Source organism: Elgaria multicarinata, chromosome 2 (genome assembly GCF_023053635.1).
Source record: "Elgaria multicarinata webbii isolate HBS135686 ecotype San Diego chromosome 2, rElgMul1.1.pri, whole genome shotgun sequence".
NCBI classification, from domain to species: Eukaryota; Metazoa; Chordata; class Lepidosauria; order Squamata; family Anguidae; genus Elgaria; species Elgaria multicarinata.
In genome coordinates this window covers 8,047,501-8,075,000 of record NC_086172.1, presented here as the reverse complement: position 1 = coordinate 8,075,000, position 27,500 = coordinate 8,047,501, and the positions used below count along the sequence as shown (strand labels likewise).

Sequence of the window (27,500 nt, the reverse complement as noted above, 5' to 3'; positions counted from 1 at the left end):
TCCTTGCTGAACACAACAGGATTTCTAAAACGTTCTGTTGCTTTTTGTAATCGCTCAGCACGAGGCTCTTCTGTCTCATTCTGTCAGAAAACAAAACCGTACATCAAATTCTTTTGTTTATAAATGTGAAGTTACAAATCGGAAAGATGTTTTTCAGAATGAGAAAAGTGCACAACTCTGACTACTGCTTGCATCAGATAAACATGATACCAGGAACCAGAAATGTGTTGCGTTTTAAACACTGTTGTTGGCAAAACAAGCTCCTTTGGCAGCTTCAGCCAGGGTTCTGCTACTAGACACTGAGATCAGTTAACTGCATCCAATGTTTCTTTGGGCAAAGGAAGGAAGATTACTGTTCTCCAACTTGGGTTAGCTGATCAAAGTGTATATATTAGGGCTGTGCAGCGGTATGTATAGTCCTTAACATCATCTGTCATTTTCGATAGCACTGTGGCCCTAGTAATTTTGCTCACACAGTTTGCCCCAGTAAAGAATTCTGTCATACTGAATGGACCTTCTGACTTTTATGACAAGAAGAACTTGTTTCTAATTTTATACCCGCTGAAATAAATCACTAAGGCTGGATGAATGATGAAAGGTAAGATTCGAATACTACCCCAAAGAACTAGATTTCATAATCTATAACGGTCTGAATCCAGATTTATAAGCCCTTTACAGCTAAGGAAACTACAATTAATGTTTCCCAGAGCATCCTATGTTAATATTGGTAACAAATTCAAATAGGTCTATCAACATGAAATATCCCAAAAGACTAAACCACTGCAGCGTGTGGAAACTGCAGATACCGAGGTGCTGTATACTAAACAAATATTTCATTTTATTCCTAATCTATTATTATTTTTATTAAGTGTTTTGAAAGTAAATAGGGAAAGGCTAAGATGCATGACTAATAGCTAAGCCTGCTGAATGCTGAAACTGGTTATCAAAAGCTACCAAGACTTTGCCCTTCCTCTGCATTGAGACAATTGGTAATGAGGGAGTTCTCCAATGGCCTATTCTCTAGCCTCAAGGAGGCCTGGGATACAGAATCCTCCAGGGAAGGTAACAGTTTATCCTTTTCCACAAACACAGAATGCCTCATTTATAAACGTGTAAACTGCATTTTATTAAAAACACAAATCCAACTCAATGCTGAAAGCTGTACGAGAACAGATGGACACCACATATTATTTTCTTACAACATTAAAGAAAGCGTTTAGACCTAGCTACCCATTTTGTTGCAGTAACTTAAAAAAAGAAAAGCACCCCTAATTAATACAAAAGTGTGCATTTAGAGTAAGTACCATTTTTGTCACCTTAACTGAATCAAATTGACCTAATAAAGGGAGTTGGTGTGCCATTTATTGAGTCAACTTTTATTTCTTTAAAGCATCACTCATACTAGAATTGTTTTTTCAACCCTCAAGTTGCTACGATTTTGCTTTTCTGAGAAAAGGATCCCTTCTAGCTGTTCATACAATCACCATTTGACAGTTGAAATGCAGGTCTTTACCAAAATAAACAAACATGACTAATTTTTTAGGCCTGGCAACATGTTAAAATATCAGTGTGATTAGCCAGTAAATCCCATTTTAAGAAGCCTTTTTATGACTAGGGACTTCTGCCACTTTACAAATGTATTCCTCTAAGCCCACTAATTCAGTTAGCCTTTTCAATCCATTGTATTATTCCAAGGCCAGCTTCATTTTGCATTAAATCCACTGCAGAAAGCTAAATTGAACGCAAAAAATCAGACTTGATCCAAGCTTCCCTTTGTTCAAAGATAGAGACTGAAAGTCTTCTGCTGCTGCCACACACTTTCATCACCAATTTATCGGAACCGACAGTGTAAGGGAAAAAGCAATGAAAGTCATTGTTTTGGGACTTCAAAGCATCTCTATATCTGGAGAAGGAAATCCTTTCAGTCAGCAGCGTATATACCCAGTCTGCAGGTGGGTGAAAAGTTATACATAAGTGGAACTACCCCGCTAGTCATCAAAATCTTTTCACTTAATAGTAATGGCTGAATGAAAACAATAAGCTGATAGGATGGCATGAACATATATATATATATATATAGCGACATCTATGTGCATGTAGACAAAGCATGGGAAAACAAGAATACCATCTGCCTTGAACACCACCCCACAATATGACAGAATTTCTCCACTGCCAAGCAGATATGAGGTACAAATGTAACTCCTATAATCCCCACCTCAAAATCACTAAGAAACATGTTTGGATTTATGCAATAGTTTGATTTCAATAAAGCAAAACCAACACAGCAATTGTTCAAAAAGGCTTGAAAGAAGGCCATGCCCACATTTATGTAAATGAGAGAGCTGGCTTCAGTGGGGTAGGATAATGTGATTTACTTCCTGTACCTTAATAATCCTGTGATTTTGGAAACTTGTTAAAATAAAGGATGTCAAAATAGTTTATAGCACAGTGGAGAAACTACAGCCAGGCATAAACGATAAGAGAAGTCTCATTTGTTAATATTACAGGCAAATGTAACTGCATATCTCCTTATATAAGTTACACAGACAGAACATTTGACAGGGAAGTCTTCTTCCCTTCACCATGATGTAGAAATCAGAATCCAAAAGGCTCAAGAACTAAGACAAAAGCTTTAGTCAAAACTTACCTTAAACTCTTGCTCTGTGCTATCAATAACTGCCTTCTGAGCAGCACTGGAAAGTGAATTTGCCACCTGTGGCTGAGCTTCTAGGAGCTTCTTCAGCTTCAAATCCATCAACTTGCTGTTCTGTTCAGCTAAATATGCAAATACACGACACAGAGAGGAATTGAGAGAGAGAGAGAGAGATGCATTTAGATGCTGAGTCACTATAAGAATGTATCAGTTTTAAGAGATTACATTTGCATTGCTCTACTTGTAATCTTTAAATTACAACGGTCATGGAACAATACAGAACATAAGGTATTCAACTAAATTAAACTATTTAAACTAGGGCAATAATTATTTGTCAAGTTCTTTGGGGAATCCACCCCCCTCAACAATCTGCTATATATTTTTAAAGAGCTGACTACTGGTGCCTCTCCTCTGCATACTCTCCCTACTCAGTTCCTTCAACTATACTATTTACATGGTCCCTAACACACCATTGGTAGTAAGTGCATTATTTGTAAAGATGATTTCATGGAACGCTTTACAAATATATACTTTTAGGACTGTAGTAATGCATGACTTGCATAAACATGGCTGGATGTTAAGTTTATTTATCTATTTATTTGATGTGTACCCTGCTTTTCTACCAAGAAAATGTGCAGCACACAATGTGTTCATGCAATATCCAACTTTGTATATAAAGACACACTTGCATCCTAATCCTAAACATTTTTTTTATTTGAAAAGGAGCCACTGAATTGAGTGAGAGCCAGTGTGGTGTAGTGGCTAAAGTGTTGGACTAGGAGTCGGGAGATCTGGGTTCTAGTCCCCACTCAGCCATGGAAGCCCACTGGGTGACTGCGTCAGTCACAGACTCTTAGCTCAGCCCTCGCAGGGTTGCTGTTGTGAGGATAAAATGGAGAGGAGGAGGATTATGTACGCCGCCTCGGGTTCCTTGGAGGAAAAAAGGATGCAACAATAAATGCAATAATAAATAAATAAATTCAATAGAACACTCCCAAGTAACTTTGCTTAGGATTATGCCCTTCATAAATAGACAAATTGCTCTGATTAGAATCTATGAACAAACCTATTAGGTTAATTTCATTTGTACGCCTTCATTCTATGAGTGTGTATATTGCTTTATCTGTGTGTGTGTTTCTGTGGGCCACTTTTAATACTGCTTGGGTCACTTAAAACTTATATTTTTAGAAGGTGTTTTAATGTTATTATAGTGGGCTTTATGAGATGTCTCTTAGAGAGTGGAGAAATTGTAATGGTTTGGAAGCAAATATTCAAGTGCAATTCAGGGGAAGATATTTATATTTATTTGTTTATTTATTTGATAAATAATAACTACCCAATGCTTCTAGGTGGTTTACAATCATAAACACACCTAAAAACAACAACAACCCAAAATAAACAAAAACAAACTGCAATATAGTGGGAGATTCCAATCTGGCCGTCACAGAGAAAGGAGGGTAGGCCCGTGTTTGATCTGCTTTCCTTTCATGTTATTTACTGAAAGATGCCATAGTGTCCATGAATGTAGGCCTCCTTACTTAAAGGTCCTGCTCTTTTAACGCTTGGTCAGTTGTTGGGAAAACAGCACTGATCCTGACCTAGCATGTATTACAGACATCTGGCTGAGGAAAGAGCAGGGAGTATGCCTCAACCCCCAGCTGTCTGCCAGTTATACCATGGTACAGCAGGCTAGGGCTGGGGCAGGGGGAAGGGAGTTGGAGCGACAGCAGTCCATAGGAATTCTATCTTGCTTAGCACATGCTACATCCAGCAGTCCGCTAATTCTGAGTGCATGCTGCTGAGGTTGGGTGGCCAGGAAAGTGTAGGGATTCTGTAGGTGTGTCCCTCTCAAGTTAGCCAGGGTGATCTCAGGGCTGGCAGTGGATCTTCCTAGGCTTCTTGTTCTGGCGGATTTTAACGTTCATGCTGTTAGGGAAATTCCCCAACCTGGTAGGGAAGGAACCACTCCACAACCGATCCAGGCACAGAGACTCCTTTATTAGATCTATGCGCATAGGAGACAGCTCTTACCTCGTACAAACCGATGGCAGAAACTCTCTAACCATCATCCCCCAGCCACATACATTTATAAACTTCCAAGCACCTCCATGCGTTATACAAGAGTCCCTCCTTCCTTCATATTGGAATTGGGGTTTGCAAGGGAGTTCAGAGGGGTCTTTCAGATTTCTTTATCAATGCTGAGGTTGCTCAGTCAGGAGTGGCTCAATATTTCATGTTCACCATGGCAAACATGGACCTATCTCAACTAGTATCTGGCCTTATACATGCAGCAGGCCACACTCTCAATCTGGTATTCTGTTTTGGTGGAGTTGGTGCTCTGAAGATGGAGGCGTTACCCGTGATTCCGTTGCTATGGACAAATAACTATCTGGTTAGTTTTGCGGCAACTGCTAATATGGGTGGAAGCTGCTTTGCATGGGTGGAAGGCTGAGTGAGAATGGTCTGTCCTAGGTGCCTGAAGGATCTAAATGGTATCCTGAATGCATTTTCCTGCCTAATGTATTGGTGGTATGGTCAAAGCCCTGGCTAATCTGAAGAATATGGAAATGGGCCAAACCATTGACACTATCACTCCTAAGTGTCTTCTCTCTTATAATAGAGCTAGGTTAGCTGCCTGGTTTAACAGGGAGCTGAGAGCCATGAAACAGGAAGGGCATCAGACAGAGTACCACTGGAGAAGAACCTGGAAAGAATCTGATCAAACTCGGGTGAAAGTCTATTTAAAAACCTGTATTACAGCAGTGAGGGTAATGAAGTAAGCTCACAGTTCTGCTGCCATTGCACAGAATAGACCAGCAATGCTTTTCGGTACTTTACGATGCCTCTTTTGCCTGGGTCTTGGAGAGGAGGATCCAGAGCAATCGGTGGCTTGCTGTGAACATTTTGCTTTACTCTTTATACATAAAGTGGCTCACCTAGACTTGGACTTCATTACTGGAGTAGGTTGGAATGAAATAACTTCAACTAGCATTTGACCAGTTGTTTTGGATCTTTTTCAGAATCTCAAGGATGTGGACAAGGTATCTGGAACAGGAAGGGCCACCACCTGTGTACTCCTTCTTGGATGATAAAACTGGCCAAGGTGGGACTGATGCCTTGGTTAAGTGAAGTGATTAATGTCTATGGGAGGGGTTGTTCTCTCTTTCTTAAAATGGGGAACAATAAGACCTTTATTAAAGAAAAGTTCCCTTTACCCAGGAGATATGTCTAACTATAGGCCATTCTCCAATGTACCATTCTTGGCTAAGGTGATTGAGAAAGTGATGGAGTTGCAACTCTGGCTACACCTGGATGAAAGTGATTATGTGGAACATTTCAGTTGGGCTTTCAGCTGCGATATGGGACTGAGACTGTTTTGTTTGCTTTGGTGGATGATCTACAGAAGGAAGTGAATGGGGTGAGTACAACCCTATTAGTTTTCCTGGCCACCTTGGAAGCTCTTGACATGGTATGCCCAACCATGTTATCCTTCTGGACCACCTAGTGGGGCTGAGCTTTAGGGGTTCTGTTTTACAGTAACTCTGGTCCTTTCTGTTGGGCCTTGTCCAAAAGGTGGTCTAGAGGATTACTGTTCAACTCCACGGCCATTGGTATCCTAAGAGTTCTATCTTGTCCCCCATGTTATTTAACATTTAAATGAAACTGCTGGGAGAGATCATCAGGAGTTTAGGAATAAGATAACACCAATATGCTGATGACACCCAACTCTATTAGGCCACAGCTAGACCTAAGGTTTATCCTGCGATCATCCAGGGTTCGCCTCTGCCTGAGCACTGGATCCCCTGTGTGTCACCTAGATGAACAGGTTTGACCCCTGGATGACCCAGGGATAAACCTTAGGTCTAGCTATGGCCTTAGTCTTCATCACTTAACACCAAGGGAAGCAGTCAACCCTTGAACATTTCCTGGATTTAATAATGGGCTGGATATGAGTGAACAAGCTGATGTTAAATGCAGACAAAATGGAGGTGCTGATTGTTAACAGAAAGCCTGTCTTGGCAGACTGGGATTCAACTGGTCCTGAAAGGGGTTTTACTTCCCCAGAAGGATCAGGACTGTAGCTTGGAAGTGCTGTTCCTGGAGCTTTAGGTGGTGATCTTGGCAGAGGGTATATTTGCACAATTATACCTGTTTCCCTTACTGAATTGGTCCGATTTGGCAACAGTTATCAATGACTTTGTTACAGCACATTGGGGCCGTAGCTAGACCTAAGGTTTATCCCAGGATTGTCCTGGGGTCAAACCTGTTCATAGAATCATAGAATAGCAGAGTTGGAAGGGGCCTACAAGGCCATCTAAGTGCCACACAGGGCATCCAGCGTTCAGGCAGGGACGAACCCGGGATGATCCTGGGATAAACCTTAGGTCTAGCTATGGCCTTAGACTACTGAAATGCAATCTCCTTGGGGCTACCCCTAAAGAGTGCCAGGAAGCTTTAATTGGTGCAAAATGCAACAGTAGGCTGCTAACTGGTGCTTGGTATTGGGTCTATATTACACCTGTCATGAAAGATCTGCATGGGTTGCCAATTGCTTTCCAGGCACTGGTTTCAACCTTTAAAACCCTAAACGGTTTAGGACCTTGTCATCGAAGGAACTGCCTGTCTCGCTATGAAGCTGCCTTGGTATTAAGATTTGCAGGAGAAGGCCTTTTGGTGGCACCATTACTTGCAGACGGTTATTTGTCAGGCACATGTGAAGGGCTTTCTCCTGTTTGCTCCCAAACTATGGAATGTGCTCCCAAGAACTACAATTAGCACCCATTCTCTTGACCTTTAGAAAAGGTGTAAAGGCACATCTTTTCAATTTATCCCTAAAAATATTAAATTGTAATGTTTTTAATTTTCTTGTTTTAAATTGTAGTATGCCACCTTGATAGCCTTTTCACAGCTGGTCCAAAACAGGACAGCAATATTGTTAACAGGGAGTGGCCAATGAATTCACATTACGCCAGAACTTTTCCAGCTGCACTGGCTGCCAGTCCCACAGGTAGTTCCTTTAGAGTTCTGGCTGGTTCCGACTAAAACCCAGGATGGAATCACAGCTCCACCAAAATTGGAGCCACCAGCCTCCACTGATAATGACTGCAATATTGACATGCTTGGTGATGCTGTACCTACACTGCTCCCTCCAAAGATCGCCCACAACTGCTTTAGGCTACAATTCTGCACCCACTTACCTGCAGGAAGCTTCACTGAACTCAATAGGAATTATTTCTAAGTAGACATGTATAAGATTGCATGGTTGCTTCCCAAATGGTCTATATGTTAAGCCAAATATCACGGTTAAGTTCACAACAAGTCAGATCCAAGAGAGTTCATGTAGCATAGCAGCTGAGCTACAAATCTGGAAGTTCCCAGTTCAAATCTCACCTCTGCCATATAATAATCAGGGAGCTGTAGGCATGCAATTAAAACTGCTTGTGAAGTGCAGCCATCTCTTTATTGGTTACTTCCATATCAATCTGCCTGCCCTTTAAGGTCATCAGCAGAGGGCCTTCTCACTCCACCCCCCACCAAGGGTGGTTAGGCTGGTGAGTACAAGAGAGAGAGCCTTCTCAGTGGTGGACCTGCACCTCTGGCATCAGCTCCCATTGGGAATTCATCAGGACCTTTCTTTGCAGGTCTTCAGGAAAGCTCTGAAGACTTTCTTGCTGTCCTTTCCGTAGTGTCTTGGTTATAACTGCTTTTTATTGATTTCTTTTTTTAAAAAATGTTAATCGTTATTGTTATGGAACTTTTATTGAATATTTATTTATTTATTTTATAGTATCTGTTTGTAAGGTTTTTATTTGTGCACTGCCTTTGAAGGATTCTGCCCTTAAAGGCAGCCTAGAAATAATTTAAAATAAATAAAATAAGATTTTTAAAAATGCAGAAGAATAAAATATCCAAGATTTGGTTCACAACAATATTACAGGTATCCAAGAAAGATTGCTGACTTCCAGTGTTACCACCTTCTCTCTTTGATAAACTGCATGTGTCAATTGCTAAAAGGCTTTTCCTTCAAGGAATTGTTTCCACCATTAAGTTCTGAATATAGATGAACCTGATTTCCAACCAAATTACAGTGAATGATGAAACAATGATGCTTTCTTTTTAACATGTAGCAAGAATGGCTTTCAAAAAGGCCCAGGAAAAGTAAAGAGTGTCCCTATATTCAGATGCTGATATCATAATGTATGGCTCAGATGTAGAAATTGCCATTTGTTGGTTCATGATTATGGAAATGTGCCTCACCCAAATGGAGCAACCCCTCAGGTCTAAGGGGTTGAAAACAAATTGTCATCTAGAGTTCCAGATGGGTAGCCATGTTAGTTTGTTGCAGCAAAAGCAAATTTGATAGTCTGCACCACAAGACTCTTAATAGTTTTTGTCATCTTCATGGCTCTGTTAAATCATGATCACTTTTCAAATTTATCACAGAAAGCCTTCCCTATCACTGCAACCAGCTGTTACTTAACATACAAAGGAAGTGAGGCAGGTGGCTACTAGAAGGAGGGCTTTCTCCGCTGTGGCATCCCGGTTGTGGAATGAGCTCCCCAGAGAGGTCCGCCTGGCGCCTACACTGTACTGCTTTCGTCACCAGCTGAAGACCTTTTTATTCTCTCAGTATTTTAACACTTAATTTTAACTTAAATTTAAATTTTACTGTTCTAATTCTGTATTTTAATCTTATATCAATTTTGTTGCGCGGTTTTATCCTGGTTGTGCTTTTTATACTGTATTTTGTAATTGTGCTTTTAACATGTTGGTTGTTTTATTATGGTTTTAATTTTTGTGAACTGCCCAGAGAGCTTCAGCTATTGGGCGATATAGAAATGTAATAAATAAATAAATAAATAAACAAACAAACAGTAGTGGGCCAGGGTCTCAATCACCTATAAGGAGGACTGAATGGTAAACTGAATGAAATCTATCTTCTACAGCAGACAGATGAGATTAACATAAACCTAAACAAGCCCCCTGCTAGAATTATCAGAAGCTAAAACACGTTAACATTTTCCTGAATGGGCATTCCCAAAAGTCTTTGGCTTAGGTCATATAGGACTTTGTACCAAATAGAACTTCCTAAGAGGCTTTTGAAAAGACCACTTAGCAAAACAACAACAACATACCTACAAATCTTAGGTTCTGTTGTTATCATCATCACCACCACCACCACCATTATGTCACCACTGCTGTTATTAGCACGGATATAACCGCCTGGAATAAAATGCTGCAAATATTACAGGAATTACAGTTGACAGTATCCCCGATTGATCAGTTCACATATTACACTTGTCTATGTGAGATGACGAAATTCAGCTTTCTCTAACCAACAAAGAGGCTCACGTTGACTCCTGCTTCAAAAGTTTTATAATATGGAATTAGATTGATTTTATATATATTAACCTGGAAGTAAGGCTCACTGCATTAAATGGATTCTATTCCCAAGTAAGTGTGCATAAGACCCAGAATCATAACACACATTGTCTGTAACAATATTACCAGTAACAATAAATAATACGTGCATTGTTTGCAAAATCTCTACTAAATGTACATTCAGTGTAGAAAGTAAATGCATCTACAACACAAAACAAATATACCGTACATCAACACATTATCTGGTTTACCTTCACACCCCATTTTAGAGTTATTAGTAATATATTGTAAATCGATAACTCTCAGTCATTTTATTGTTATTTGGAATAATACTAATAATTCAGAGAAGATATTCATGGGAAACGAATGAATCCAAGGGTTAAAAAGGTTCCAACCAGATGTAATACTAGGTTAGCATATTGCAAGAGGCACTGATGAGGAAACTAGTGTTATTCATGCAAAAGATACAAAATAGTCATTAGCTGAATTACCATCAGAATCAAGGTCACTTTCTAGGTTAGTATGTTGATCTTCACCACCAGTAACAGTGCATTCAGGAATCTCCTCATTAGTAACTATCTCAATATGAACATTTCGATCCTCATCTGTAGGAACACGCCACAGTAAGGTTAGTGCCTTTTGTCTTCTACATGCATCACATCAATGACAACATTAGTATCTTAGCTAAGTACATCCATTTATGGCACAGAAAAAAAAAGTCATTGTAATGTAGTAATTGGTTTATAGAAAAATTATACTCTTTAACTAATGAAAATATCAATTACATGCATTCTATTTTGGAACTTGCTAAGCTGCGAGTGGTTGTGTCAAATTCAAATTTGGTATTCAGTCAATTGGCCATTGCAATGAGTGGACATGATATTCAAGCACCAACTGGACTTATACATACTTGGTTATGACCCAAATGAAACTGAACAGATTATCTGAAAGTAAGCATGTTGGAGCAAAAAAACCCTGTTCTCACAATTCACAGTATGACAAGTTCACCACAACCGTGGCTTCCATTTCTTGAATGAGTGTGAATCCTGAGTATATCAATTTGAATCAAACAATGAGAGTTCCAGTAGGGAAAAAGTTGGCTCCCAGTCAGATCCAAAAAGAAAACCTAAGGGAAGCACTGGAGAGGAGAGGAGAGGAAATCTTAAAACAATAGTCAAGGAGAAAGGCTCTCAACACATAATGGGAAGCCACCATGGGTGAATTACCCAATGGGTTTTTTGTTGTGGCAGCTGCCACAAATTTGAATACCCTAAAACACCCCATGGATTCTGGGTATCTTGTCAACCACCCCAACAACCCACCCTCGCTGGGTTCACACATAACAAGAAGCTACGGTACCCCCATACCTTGGCCTAAATATTCAAAATGGTGGTGGCTGCCACAACAAGAACCCCATAGGGAAATTCATTCATGGTGGCTTCTAGTTATGTTTGAACCAGGCCAATGCATTTATTTATTTATTTATTACATTTTTATACTGCCCAATAGCTGAAGCTCTCTGGGTGTTTCACAACAATTAAACAATTATCAGGCATACATCCCTCCAAAACGAAACAAAGGTGACTAGAAGGAGTACAAAGAGAAGATCCAGGTAGGATAGTGAATTGACTGCAGCAGCCAATCCAAGTCCAGATGGAGGGATGGCTCACAGAGGTCTTAGAGAAGAGGCCACTTTAGTTCCCAACACTTTAAAAAGAAGGATAAAATAAGAAGGGTCAGTTTGTCCATTCTGTCAACACTTGGTAGAAAATGGCTACAGTCAAACTTTGCCAAATGGCTTAGTAGCCAGGGAAGTCAATAGTAAAAATGTTGCCTTAATATGTTTAAAGACTGTTATGAAGTTTTCCTTTCCATCAATTAAATAATCAAGACAAAGGGCTGAATCCAACTAGTTACCCTACTCTGCTGAAAGGCTTCTGTCAACAGAATGGGGGGGGCAATTTTCAGTGATTTCCCTCCTCCATGTATTTCCCTGTGCCACCCCAGAGCATATTTTGGGAGTGTGTGCAGAGGCCACAGAGAAGAGAAGAAATTGCTGGAAATTGCCTCTCCTACTGCAGTAACGAAACATTTCCATCAGCAGAAGGAAAATAATTGTGAAGTATTATGTGTATTATGCAGAGCAAAACCCAGGATTGCTGCTGAGTGTATATTTAACAGGAAGCTGAAACTAATCACTCCTCCCTGGCAAATGAATCTGATGTTGCACATATTTGCAAACACATGTTCTAGGTCAATACCTAGATGTTTCAATGTTTCAAATGGCTCATAAATAAAAAATGTATGATATATTGAGGTAAGTTAAAGATTGTTCTTGCCCTTTCCAAAATTTCCAAACAGGTTTGCCTTTTACTTATTTAAAAAAGGGAAGTGAAGAGTGAGCCTCATTAAAATACACACAATACAGACAATAAGAGAGAGAGAGAGAAAAGCTACCCACCATTTTGTGCTTATGCCAATGAAAGATTATTTTTCAGACTACTTACAAGTTCAATGAAAGTAAGGACAAGTTCAGGGGTAGAAACAACAGAACAATATTCACTATTCCTCAGCAATTTAGACGGTGGCATAAAATGGCCAAATATAACCTGCTATCTATTTACTATCAAATTCTGTGAAAAACAAATGTTGAAAAGGAAATAGCAGGGGAAAGATGAAGGATGGAATCAGCACAGACAACAGTAAAATGAATATATTAACTGAGATAAAAATTCCAAAAGCTATGGCAAATTACTCTAGCGTGACACAGTAGAACTATTGTTTGACCTATTCAGCCTCTAAATCTGGATTATCAAATTCCATAGAAACTGCTAATATTTGGTTAAATGTAACATCACACAAATTGATTTCTAGTTGTGCAACGGGGCTTACTTTGCTCTCCTCCTCCCTGCAGCCCCCTGTGTGGCCCTCTAATCTGTGTCCCCTAACTCTCCAGAAAAGATTTAGGATGCATGGGGGGAGGGGGAGTCCATTCTGCCCATGATTTCTGTTCTGGTAGGGGACATCTACTGTTGTATCCGATCCATTACATCAAGTGTACATCTTCACCAAATCATTTAATACAGATACTTTGAATAACTTATGAAGGGCCGCATGGAACCAAATAGGATAAGCTACTGCATTTACCTTTTCGTATTTAAATAAAAGAAATTTATCAAAATAATTATGGAATGTTATACCTGAAAAGAACTCAAAGACCATCTATTCTAATTCCCTACTGATGCCACATTGTCATTTCGCCGAAATGTTTAAAGCACTATTTCCTCAAATTATGTTATGCTTTATTTATCAGTAAACAACATTACCATATAGTCAAAACAGAACAAACAAAATTAAATTATCCAAGATAAATATTATGGAATTGGTTATTATAATGCTTAAATAAGCTGACTGGCAATGTAACACTGTATGTAATTAAAGTTGTTCTAAGAGCTTGCTAACTAATCAGGCTATACTTAAACCACAATGATTTTGGTCAAGTCAAGTGATCATCATGTACATTACACCCAACCCACTATTTTTTATTTTTGAAAGAGGGATAGCTTTTGAAAAAAAAATTGAATTGCATTTTTTGGGGGCAATTAATACCTTTAAAACTAATTAATTAATGCTTTTAAAATAAGCATGGGACTTTTCAATCATTGCCTTCCTCTTCAGACCATCTTGATGAGTTAGTTATATTAATATTGATCCTCATCCAGACTATTATTGGTCCCATATACTGATATACTGATTCAGCATCTTCACTACCTGAAATGGATGAAAAGGAGAATGAATGCAAAGCTGGGCGAGATGGCACCTCACTCTAAATCTCTAGATCACATCACTCAGTGATTTCATATGGATCTTAAAGAGCATGAGAAACAAAATAGAACCCTATGGGACCCTCAGGGCTGAGCAGTAGTCTCCTAGCACCATCTTCCCGAATTGGCCTTCCAAATAGGAGTGGAATCACTCAAAAATAAATCGTTATTTATTTATTTATTACATTTATATACCGCCCCATAGCTGAAGCTCTCTGGGTGGTTTACAAAGATTGAAAGACTGAACATTAAAAATCAATATACAAAATTTTAAACCATAAAAAAACATAAAAACAGCTAACATTTAAAACAATTGTCACAATCCCCAACCCAGACAACCTATTCAAGAAGGCTGCCATGGTCAATGTTATTAAAAGTCAATGATTTGACCCTAAAATCTTCAAATGACCACCCTGAGAACATTTGAACTACCGTATTTCTTCGATTGTAAGACGCCATCGATTGTAAGGCGCACACTAATTTCAGTACCACCATCAGAAAAAAAAACTTAAGACACACCCGTGATTCTAAGACACACCCCATTTTTAAAGATGTTTATGTGGGGGAAAAATCCTTCTTAGAATTGAAGAAATAGGATAGTGTGGTGTAATGGTTAGAATGCCAGACTAGAATCCAGGTTCAACTCCCCAATCAACCATGACCTTGGACTTGTCGTCAGAGTATAGACGGGAGGAGTGGGAGGACAACCGTGTAGATTGCCCTAAGCTCCATGGAGAAAAGGTTGGATATTATGCAACAAACATACATAGTCTTTTGTGGTCAAATTAAGGTTAGCTTGAAATGCCCCCACCTCTATGAGTCTGTTCACATGTCACAGCAGCCCACCGTTGCTTAATGTAGGGAGTGTTCTGTTGTGCCAAGTTCCATACATGTCATTTCTGCATGGTGCCTACAGGAGCCCAGCTTCCCATAGTACGTTGTGTTGTGTGAATTCAGGTGGCAAGGGTTGTTTGAGGGTTAGACAACCCTCAACTAACTTACGGCTTATTTGAAGGTTATTTGTACTTATCATGAAATTTCATTTTATTTCAAAATAAAGTTAACAAAAGGAAGGCAACAAAAAGAAAGAGAACATACTTAATAATAAATCAAGATCACTAAAGAAACAAAGTAATTCACTAATTATATTAGTGTATAACTGATATGTTTTTGGAACATCTATTATAAAATGACCTACATAGATGCACAATAGCTAATGAAAGAATAAAAATCCAATTTATACAATATATAAAGGGAGTGTAGATGTGTGTATGTTATTTTGTGTATATGTTTGTATTGGTCATAAAAACTATAGGTAATATACTCGGCTGGAATTTGTGCAGCAACCATCTGAAACTCCTAGAATTTAGATGTCCATCACTGGGGAATCTGGTCCTTTTGGGTCCAGATTTCCACGGCACCCCTAAGCCAATCTATGGGTTTCTTCTGAAATCCGGGAACTTTTTGGTTTTTTTTAATATGCACAAATTGCAGTTTATGCAAATTTGAGCTGCAATTTGTGCAAATTACACAATTACTGTCAAAATTTGAGCGATGTATGGCCACAATCTGTGCAAATTACACAAATTGCAGCTGCAATTTGCAAAAACTGTAATTTACACAATTAAAAATAATAATCCAGAAACTGGCCTGTCTCAATGCAGACCAAGGCCAAGTCATAGGAAAATGAGCCTAAGTTTGGGGGGCTGAGCTGATGAAAGCTCAGTGAACTCCACTACCACCCCCGGATAGTTTCCTCTACCATCCCTATTAGAGATATTAAGATAATCTCTGCATAACTTCAATTAAAATGAATTACAATTAGATCAGCAGCACTAAAATTTCAGCTGACAACAGATAGTGCTATCTCTTTATTCGCCTCTGTCATAAAGAATGCTGTTTAAAAGGAACACTAACCATGGTTGTCCAATACTTATGAGCACTTATGAGAAAATAGAAACGGTGGTCTAATAGGGCAAGTTATTTTTATATGGAAATGAACCTAATACTCTACTGAGCATAAGTACTCATTGGAGCTGTTTGCATGACATGACAGCCCACTGTGGGTTATTTAACCCACGCTGAGTCTGTGACATGTGTGGGCATATACGGATGCCAGCGTGCGTGCATTATAGTCTGTTTTAGGGTTATGCGAGGGTTGTTAATTCCCACAGAACCCACACCTGTTTGATTCTTATGACTTGACAACATCCCCCCCGAGTGGGGGCAATATATGCAAGTTGGTGCCTTGCTCACTGTAGGTTAAATAACCCATGATGAGCTACAGCATGTTGTCTGAACCTGGTCACTAAGAAAGAAAAGAATGCCTGAAGTTCCAATGACCACTAGTACCTTGGAACTTTCCTATAGTCATCTACTCAATGGGACAAATACTCATTGAGGGATAGTTTTTTCCTTTCAAAAGGCATCTATTAGAAAACTGTCCGCTAGTGTGCACATGGTGGGTTATGGTGGGAACTGAATGACAGGAAAATAAGTGGAACTGACAAATGAGTGGAGTCAATGGGCTGGTTTGATGGTGGCAAGTGATCAGGATTTACCAGGGATGCATGGAGAGCACAAGCTGTTTCCTGTATGATAAGTATTGTAAACTGGGGCATTCTGGGTTATTTATGGGTCAAACAACCCAGAGTTAACCATAAAACACATTCTATATTAACTCTGGGTCATTTAACCTATAAATAACCCAGGGAGTCCAGGTTCACATGTCACGTAACATTATACAAATGGGATGTTTGTAGGTCATTTTTCAAACTGAATACAGCTCGCATGGTTTGTGACAAATCGTGGTTTAATTAACTCAAGATTTGCCACTGTGAAAGGTAAACTGGGTCATTGAGTGCATTTATCTGTGCCTACATTTGGAACTTTGTTATTCTCTTAATAGAACTGGCTTCATTTAACTAAAGAGAACATAGTTTTACACATGCCTACAGGACTGAGCTGGCTTAACAGAGGAAGCAAACCTTTTATTTTTATTTATTTATTTATTTAATTTATATACCGCCCCATAGCCATATACCTTGTCTCAAAACAGCTAAATGGGGTGAGCAGGGATAGCTCAATTCTCTTTAAAAACCACCATACATGCAATACTTGATGCCTGCTATCCCAAATAGACACTTATGAAACATCCCTTATTCCCAATGTATCCTTCAAAACTGGGGGTGGTGGAGGCAGTGGGCGGGGGAAACGCAATAGTTCTAGCTATATCTAGCTTATAGCTTAACAGTTTTATTCAAGTTGCAAGGAGAAGCTCTATTCTTTTGACTGTGTGAAATTAAGAGGCATGGTTTATATCTGTAGATAGGTGTTCTTGGTGAACAACAATTACCTGTAAGATCATTTTGAAGTCTGAATAAAAGCAAATTCCAAAAAGGTCTTCCTCAGGTTTCTGGGTTGCCATAGGGATAAGATACAAGGTTCCTTAACTCACCTCCAGATGCCTTTGACCTTTCTTTCAACTTTTCTGCAGCCATTTCACTGTAGCTAGGAAGTTCTGACATCTTCACTCCAGATCGAGCTTCTGCTATTAGCTGACGAGCTCTCTCTCTCAGCTGCCGACGCCGCTCTTCATCTTGCTGCTAAGATATATTGAACAGTTGCCAACTCAGTAATTGACAGAAATGCAATTTCATTCTCAATCTGATCATCATGATAGTAAATGGTTTACAGCATGGTGCTTGGCCCATGTTATAAATAGGAAGCTTCATATCTGTTGGGTGTCAACAACACACTTTTTACTCAGTTTTTCCCTCCTAATAATTTCTCAAATTGCTGTATTCGATTTTTAAAATATTAACTGGTTTAAAATATATCACCTGAGGCTAACAGGTACCCAGAATTCATGGCCCAAATCTAGCATATAGTATGTTTACGCCCTATTGATTTCAAATTGTTCATACAGCTGTAAAAGGAGTTGTACATAACCAAATTACAAATGGGAGGATTGATAGCTCTACCAGGATACAAGACAGGAGTTCCAGTTACACCAGTAGGTTTGCTTACCAGAAGAGTGATACTCACTGAATTAAAACTGTATTTTCTAAATAATTCTTTGGAAACTGAGAATTTAAATTAAGGACAACAGCGGGCACTAAGATCTTTGCTCTCTGGAGGAGTGAAAGCATTTTCTATTTTGTTTTGGAAGCATGTTAACACACAATGGCTGGGTTCACACCATGACAACCCATACTCAAGGTTAAGCATAGGTTGAGTGTAGGTTGTTGTTCAATCATGGGTTGTCGCTGAATCATGGGTTGTGCTGTGTGAAATCAGCTGCGCTAACAAACCATGGTTTTTTTAACCATGAGTAATCCACAGTTCACAGCCCAACAACAAACCATGGGTTCTCTTTGTGAGTTGTTCATGATTAACAAATCATGGTTTCTTAATGTGGCTGGGTTCAGACAACACAATACCCCACAGTTCAACAACAAACCACACTCATATTGCTGTGTGGTGTAAACCCAGTCAATTAATAGATATTTGCTGCCAGGGTTGGCATATGTAGAAATGTGCAAATTTCAGTTTCTGAAAGTTCTTCCTCAAGCAAAATAGATATTTCTATTGTTTCAGATATATAAGAACTGTGAGTGGGTGTAACTATATAGCAGATCTAATGGTGGTAGAATTATATTTTCCATTCAGCTGAATAATACACATCGCTCACACAAATAACTAAATAACCAAACCATTGGTGATTCAACCTAGAGTAGCTTGGTTGTCTATATTATCCTGCAAAGTGACAGGAAGAATTTTAACACACTTTAGCATACAGATGTGTGTAATGTAAGGCTGATTGGGGCATTCCCCACCAAGCTACATATGGAGAATGCCTGAATGGGACTACAAAAATCTAGGTATCAAGAAAACAGTTTTCTTCCTGACATAATAGTTTCCCACACGTAGGAATGTTTTAGTTTTTTTTTAACAAAAATGAAATAGCATTCCAACAATGGATCATACAGCAACTGACATTTCCCTGGGTGGAACAGGTGGTCAATACAGTCTTGTCTGGGCACTTACTATATCCCCTCTTTGATATGCTGACCACTCTCCCAGCATTTGCTGGTGCAGACCTGACACACTTGGCCAGCCAAAATCATCACCCCCTGGTTAAAGCTGTGCCATCTGCCCTTGGTGGGCCAACTGTCCCCCAGAATTTGACCTTGGGCATTACTCTTATGGTAAAGTGTCCCTACTCGATACCAAGGAGAAGCTCCGTAAGTGGGAATATGTTGACATTTTCAGCCTGCTGTTCTGGCTGAAAGGCTAAGAGCAAGGAGAGTTCAAAATGGAGAGATGGGTAAGAATCATCATCATCATCATCATCATCATCTCAAAGATAGGGAAACATAGAAAGGAACTGGAACAATTGGGTCACAGTTTATAACATTTACATGGGTATTATGCTGTAGACTTGTCCAACGGCCTGGGACCTCGATACTTGAGGGAGTGCCTCTCTCTATATGCCTGCCTGAAACTTGAGATCTGTTGAAGGAGCCCTCCTCCATGACCCACCAACACGAGACATGCATTATAGTGGGACATGGGAGAGGGCTTTCTCTGTTGTGGCACCTGGGTTGTGGAATGCCCTCCCTTCAGGGCCCAACTGGCACCAGCGCTGGCTTCATTTAAGACATGTTAAGACATGGCTTTTTAACAAAGCCTTTTTTGGCTAAATTCACCAATCCTGTACATAGTTTAATTGTTTTAATTGGTTTTACTGTTTTTAAATTCTATACTGGTTTTAGCTTATAAATGGTTTAATTTGTTTTTAGCTGTGTATATTTATTGTTTTATATTGTTTGTATGATTTTACCCTGAGATCCTTGTGATTTAGGGTGAAATACAAATGTTTTAATAAATAAATAATAGGCTCTGGCTTCATTAAATACCTAGATATTATATATGAGACATTTAGGGATCTTGCTGGCTCTCTACAGCTGCAGTACAATGAAACATTTAATATGAGCAGTCGTTGACTCTTCAATTCCATGTAGCCAAGAGCATTGAGGGCTATGGCTCCTGTGCTTGACACCAGCATGGACAATATAAGGACAGTTGCATGTCCTTTAGTGCCTTGGGAACAAAAATTTGTTCATAGCACGCCATGTTCCAGGACAACACTGTCAATGATTTATTTGATTTTCAGAAGAAACTCTTCTGAGACCTTGTATCAGGGGATCAAGCAGAATAGGGCAGGATGCTGCCCACACTACGCTGCCTTGGGGAGAATTTAGAAGAAAATGGAATCAGAAGTGTGTTTGGGAAATATCTGTATTTTCAAGAAATCAGCTTTGGTTCATCAGGGCCACATGAAGCATGAACAGTGGAGTGTACCATGCTGAAACCCTGCTTTTCACAGGCCACACAGCACTTGAAATCCACATACTTCCGGATTGGGTGGGCAGAATAAAACTAAATCTCACCAGCCCCCCTGCTCAGGGAAGTTTGGAAGTGCTGAATGAAGCCTCCTACGTTAACCCCACACCTCTCCCCTCTCATCCATGATTTTGAAATGTCAAAACAAAAATTGTTAGGCATAGTAAAAACAAGTTGCAAGCTGTGAATGGTACATCCCCTATCATGGTATCCCAACTGAGTGAAAGAGCACTATTGCACTTTGATAAAGTAAAAAAGGAAGCTGTTGTAAGAGTGAATGAACCAGGTACTATTTTGATGAATGGAAAACCAGAGCTTCATTCTGTGAATGGGGAGAAACCCATCATGGGGAAAAAGAAGGAATGGGGAAGGGGCAGCCCCACCCCTTAATTACGTCATCGGCAGTTCACAAAGGCACACCCAAGATTTAATCCAGGGACAGGGCCATGGAACTACTCCAGAGCCACAGTCAAGGAAAAAAATGCACTAAAAGGGTTTCCCAAAATTGTGTCTTTTCCAGAGGGAAGCGGTGGTGTAGTTGTGGGTTGGCGATGATGTCATGCGTCGCAAATGACCTCCAAGTGCTCCCCCTCCACACTCAATCACTGTGAAGATTTGTTCCTTGACACATAGAGGCCCAAGCAGCCATTTTGTTTGCACTGGCACTTAGCAACTGATTCAGCTACAGTAGAAGTGTCAGGGAATCCCATCAATTCAAGCCTGAATGCATCCTCACCCACTGCTGGCCAATCCCCATAGGCCACATCCTTCAATTTTCAGTCCACCTCAAAGAAAAAGGATTGGTGCAGTGTGGTGCAACACACTTTCTGTTGTAGTTGCTAATGCTGTTATTTCTTCTGGCGGGTTTCGCAGCTTGATAGTTCCCAGCAGGGAATTCATCTGCAGGCATTCCATCATCCTTTGTAACATGCACCAGCACTACAAACTTTTCTATCTCATATAGCCAATTATAAAGGTTACCAGGGGCCAAATTCTATACATACTGTTCCATTGGCTGAAAGGTTATGAAGTTTGATGGAAGCCCCACTACTCCAGTAGAATAGCACCACGCAGCTGCCATGACAAGAGAACCAGTGTGGTCTCGTGGTTAAAGTGTTGGACTGGGACTCAGGAGACCTGGGTTCTAGTCCCTGCTTGGCCATGGAAGCTTACTGAGTGACTCTAGGTGACTCACAGACTATCAGCCCAGCCTACCTCACAGCGTTGTTGTTGTTGTGAGGATAAAATGGAGAGGAGGAGGATCATGTAAGCTGCTTTGGGCTGTTTATTTATTTATTACATTTAATGTTTACTGTTTTTAATTTCTGTAAACCGCCCAGAGAGCTTCGGCTATGGGGCGGTATATAAATGTAATAAATAAATAAAATACCACCCCATAGCCAAAGCTCTCTTTGGAGGAAAGGCAGGTTATAAATATAAGAAAGAAAGAAAGAAAGAAAGAAAGAAAGAAAGAAAGAAAGACATGCCAGTGGCTGCAGAGTACCACAGATACATCAAAGGAACACTGGAACTGCTCCACCACCAAAGATACACGGGCAAAATGGTTGAAGGGGTAGAATCACGGGCAGGATGTGGATGGCACAGGGGAGAAGCACACTTTTGCCATATTCGAGATACCTTCAATCCACGCCCATACCCCCATCTACATCCATTCCATTCCCATGTACAACTTTAGACCAGCCTCAGACCTGGTACAAGGATTTCCCCTCCCGCTATCCTAAAGTGGAGGGGGGGGATAGCTGCCTTCATGTCAATAACTCACACATCCATGTCACCATAACAGAGCATGTGTTATGGTGTAACTTAGCACTCAAATCACACCACACCATCACCAGTATATAAACCCCATACAGGGAGACCATAACTCAGATGACAGTGTTTGTCGCATTGGGCTATATGTCTCCTTAAGAATAAATAATGTAATACAAACGGGAACCTGGCATTATGTCCAATTAATCATAAACAAAGAATTCTATTGAGACTTTGAATGCCACTGTGCAAAGTTTGGATAAAATCCTAAGTCATTAATAAAAGTAGTCCAAGAGTTAAGAATAAAAGTTCTTCCAGATGATAATTTCCAAGCACTACTATCACCAGCACTAAATTAGAATAATATTTCTCATTTCAGTTCATGTTACTTCAGAGTATCAATGGATTTGTGTATCCATCATTGCATCTAATTTCCCTGTCAGCATGCATGTCTTTGCTTGTTAAAAAAAAAGAGAGCTTTCTCCTGAAAAACTGGGTGTCTCCTCTATCCATAGAGATTCCTAACATGACACACAGTCTTTTCTATAACTCTTGGAAGATTAATACTGTGAAGAATTATGCCCAAGTGCACATGCACAGTCATATATATCATCATGGCCACAAGCCTCTTTGATGTCATTTTATCACTGTGCATGTTCTGCACTCGAGAAAGCTACTAAGGATTCTGTGAGGCAATTACCGTATTTCTTCGATTGTAAGACACTATCGATTGTAAGACGCACACTAATTTCAGTACCGCCAACAGAAAAAAAAAACCTAAGACATACCCGCGATTCTAAGACGCACCCCATTTTTAGAGATGTTTATATGGAGGGAAATGTGCGTCTTAGAATCGAAGAAATAGAGTACATTGGAACTGCTGGGCAAGATACACTCAAGCCTTGCTTAGAAAGGTGAGATTCAAGGGGAATGGACGTCAGAAGAATAATGTCCCTTTTTGGTTTTAAACCAGCACTACTGTACAGCATAGTCTGTGACTATGGGGAGCCATGTTATTATTACAAAGGACTGGATGTTTCAATGGGTACTTCTCAACTTTGCTAGCGTCCTTGTCCGCTTCGAACAACCAAAGACGGAAGATGTTTCAAATGAAGAATGTCAACTGGAAGAGAAACAGATGGAAGTCACAACTGAGCAAAACAGGAAGTGACAACTGGCACTCATGTTTGTGTTCAATGGTTATTAGCCAGTGACGAAATGTGAAAAAATGAGTGAGTCATTGACAAAAATGATTGCCTAAATGCATCCTAAGATATCTGCAGATGGCCATGAGTACACTGTAGATATTTGTTTAAGTCTGCAAAAAAGGAAGGTGGTTTTTTTTTTAAAAAAAAATTCTTACAAAGAATGGCAAGATACATTGCTTGTTAAGAGTCCTGCAACACAGCAGTATTTAGCTTAAGCAATCATTAATAAAACAAGCACAAAATACTAATTAGATACATTTTACCCATTTCCATGTAAATTGTTTGTTTGTAGCTATTTACTGATCATTGTTCTTGGTACAATAGGAAAAATGCAAATGAATGAATCAGAATGCAGCCCTAATGGGACTTTCTGTTTATAACCATTAGCCCAGAGGTGTGCTGTAATTCAATCCTCAAGCAGCAAGATTTAGCCTCATTAACAGCTTGCATGGGCAGGTTACAACTCATAAAACCCTACAGTAAACAAAGTATATGGACACAGCACAATATCTTGAGCCTGATTGACAGAATTCTGCTTCCCTATCAGATTGCCTTGATTTACTTTTCTACTAATGTCCTAACACCATAAAGACAATTTTGCCAAGGCCTTGGAGCTCCCCAGCAGAACTGCATATTTGATTTGTTTGCTTTCGCCCTCCAGAAGGAACACACAGTAACAGTCCTATCAAAAACATATTTGTTAAAGTACTCGCTATATTAAACCAGAAAACTCTGGTATACATCACAAACTAATAAGAATTCAGTTCCATTTATACGGTCAGCCAACCAATGGATCCGCCTGTTTTACAGCAGGTCTCTGTATTTGCCCATAAAGGTGAAAATGTGTTCATATCCCTGCCTGGATCTTTTGACACTTATCGATTTGTGTATTTAAACAGTATTTTGAAACTGGGAATAAACAGTTGCAACAACAAAAAGATACACTTACTCTGAATGCTAAGTGATTTCATGTGTTACAAGATCTTTTTAGTACTAGGGCAAGAACATTTGATGTCTTATTCCATATTTGATGCCTTAAGATAAGCTAACAGAAAATTCCCTATATTTCTAAATTCTTAGCACAGTCTGAAGAAAGAGTGAATAACCTGCAGCCACTTGGCTATTCTGTAAAATCCTGTAAAAATAACAAATGGCATTTTTAGACAAAGTAGTAGGGGCAAATCTATGTGATGCAAAATATACTTGAAGGAGTCCTTTTTGTGGTGGTTTCCCACTTACTGTTGATCATAATTGATATCTGATTTATTGGGCCTGCTCACCAGTCCAAGAGAGAGGAGTGAACCTCATATGAATCTTGGGCATTCATGAATCCTGCTCCAGTTTAAAATAGTAAATTCAAATGTATCATTTTAAAAACAAAAACATGTACACACACACACACACACACACACACACACACACACACACACACAAACCACAATATCTCCCTGGCCACCTAATTAAAAAAACATGCCATTCTCTGAGGGGCCAGATTGGATATTTAGGGAAATATAGATATGAATGTGGTTTATTTCAGGTGAGGATTATGCAACTGCCTCACACCAGTTTCTTCCTAGAACTTAAAGAGAGAAAAGGCCCGTTTTCACATCGGTCAGCCATTATTAGTAAAGTTCAATAGCATGTTAATGTACACACACACACAAACACACACAGAGGAAATACAATCTCCTATCACATGTGAAACAGTTTTTGGAGAGGTAGGGGTATAAAATGAAGTGTCGGTGGTGTTACTGAACCAGAAATCTCCGGTGCACTGGATGTGCATTCACAATATTTGATCTGTTCATTACAGAGCCATGAGCAGAAACAGATAGTGCAAGAGACATGACACTTCCACTGCTCCCTCTTTCTTCCCCACCTGTTTCTGGGAATGTCTAGTATAACATAAACACCTGATGTGATTACATTGCCTATGTATTTCTTCTCACAGCTGATAGCCAATAGGCCAGTTTGCATGACATGACAGCCCATGGGGGGTGTAATTTATCCTCAAGGAGCAGTGTGTGGCGGACACTATTATGAATATTCAACTCCTGACAAGGAGTGGCCATGGTGTGCGAACCTAATTGGCAGGGCTATTTGAGGGTTAAACAACCCTCGCGTAACCCAAGGTCTCTTAGGGGTTATGTGAGGGTTGATTAGCTGTCAAATAACCTTTGCTGGCTGGGTTTGCAAGATATGACAACCCCAGGTTGAGGGTTGCATGTTCATAATGGAAGCTGGCATGCACTGCAGCTCCTAAAGAGTAAATTAAGCCTGTCATGTTGTGTGAACCAGGTCAATGAGGAGGAATATACAGTGTAATGACGTCCCCTCACAGGTTGCATTATATTTAACATTGACCTTTTCAAACAATATGCTAAGCCATGGTGGTTAAGCATTTTGAGCTAAACATTATAGCTTAGTGTGTCCTTTGTCATGACTAATTCCACCTCCAGAAAGAGGAAATTATGGGAAAATTTATATCACACAACAGAAACAAAACTTGTTTCTATAGAGGCAGACAAACAAACAAACAAACAATCAAACCAACCCATCACACAAAAGACTCTTTTATTTCCACCTACTTAGGAAAGCCTCATTATAATGTGTAAACAAAAATATTGTTATATGAAAAAAGGATAATGTACCATAGCAAGCATTAGGCTATCTCCCACCCCTTTAGATTTATGCTGTTCCTACATGAATTTTGAATTGACACATTTATTCAAAAAAGAAAATAGTTCACAGGTAAATACTTCACATCTTGCAATATTTCACAAAAATGACACATAGAAGTTTATGCTATTCTTCTTTTCCCCACACTTTGCATTGGTCTCAACTTCTGCCTAGCTAGTAAAACTTCCAGTATTTAAGGACAAACTGTTCAAGAATAAATAATGTAATTCCTTGTTTCCACTCTTTTTTTAAAAAGTATTTGTATGCAATTTTTATATTTCACAGTTCACCGACATCTCGGGAAGCTTTCTTCCACTGCTTCAATGGTGCTACTTTTAATTTTATCCTCCTTAGTCCTAGTAATTAAAGTGATCAGCAGTGGCATCCCAACGGCTTTGACACAGCTACAGCCCCCCTAACAGACTTCTGCTTTTAAAGAAAAGTAGAAGAAAAAGAACTAAAGTTTCATTTCACAGGAACAAGAAAATCAAGCCCTTCCAATCCTCAACTTTATCCAATTGTTCTTTCAGCAGCCTTTGGATCTTAAGAAGCAAATAAAAATGGCTGCCATTAGGGGGTCCTTTTTGTACTTGCCGCAGATGTCAGTGTCTGACATTACTTTGGCCAAAAAAGATGCTATGGATTTGGAAAGGTGAATTAGAATGTGAGAAGTGGTCAGTGCAGTTGGGAGAGATGATTAATCAATCTATAAAACCATTCAAGAAAATAAAACATTTAAGACAAGAACATATATGTTTTAAAGCATAACAAACAAACAAAAAAGATGTTCTTGGTTTGCAGAATGCAAACAATCTAGCTTTTCCCTTCGTGACAATTCCCGCCCGCCCCCGAAAGTTTGAACTGATTTGATACTTTTTTCTTTCCATTATATCAAGTTGTACAGAAACTCAGACTATTTATTATATTTGTTTTATACATACATACATTCTTTCCCATTCATCAGGTTACAGAAGGGAAAGCATAATATTCATTCATCAGGAATAGAGCATTAACGTAAAATGAAAATATACTTCTGTATAATGTGGAAAGCATTTGACAGAGCACTAACTCTCAAAATTGTCCATGACATGCCCCAATTACATAATCCAGCAGCTAAGGGGAAAAAAACTTGACTGCCACCCTTTCATCGTTAGACAGGAAGAACGGCTTTGTTATTAGCCATTTAGAAGGAGAAAGAATTCTGTGCTTGTCCAGAGGCAAGGATTACCAAAAAGGTACCTATTCACATGCTACAGAACAAAGAAGAAAAAATTAAGAAAAAAAATTACAAGATCTTTAAAGGTTTGGGCAGGCTAGATTTTTACTGCAAGCTTGATCAGCTCTTGTTTGCATAAATTGGATTTGGGATGAAACATTAAAACTGTTTAGCACCTCTTTTCAAACCATTTCAAACTTTTCTTATGTTGGTTTATAATATAAACAGACATGCTTATAAATGGTCACACCTGCTCATTTCTCTTGGGATGGCCTGATCTTTGCCTTTTCCAACAAAGAAAAGGGGGTGGTGTCAGGGAAATCAGCCTCTCTTGTTGCAAAACAGAGAGGAAAGTCAAA

The 27,500-nt window shown here is 39.4% G+C and overlaps 1 protein-coding gene across 4 annotated transcripts in view; it reads right to left on the bottom strand.

Moving 5' to 3' along the window:
* EHBP1 (EH domain binding protein 1) overlaps positions 1–27,500 on the bottom strand; it is a 313,384-nt gene that overhangs the window by 55,875 nt on the left and 230,009 nt on the right. For 2 of the 4 annotated variants that reach the window (XM_063115970.1, XM_063115969.1), the window contains 4 exons: positions 17,318–17,465; positions 10,528–10,641; positions 2,648–2,775; positions 1–80 (listed from right to left, as the gene is read on the bottom strand). The exon at positions 1–80 is cut by the window's left edge and continues 59 nt beyond it. In XM_063115970.1, the coding sequence (XP_062972040.1) occupies positions 1–80; positions 2,648–2,775; positions 10,528–10,641; positions 17,318–17,465 (470 nt within the window). The remainder of the gene's footprint in view (positions 81–2,647; positions 2,776–10,527; positions 10,642–17,317; positions 17,466–27,500) is intronic. The other 2 variants (XM_063115971.1, XM_063115972.1) reach the window with 2 other exon arrangements.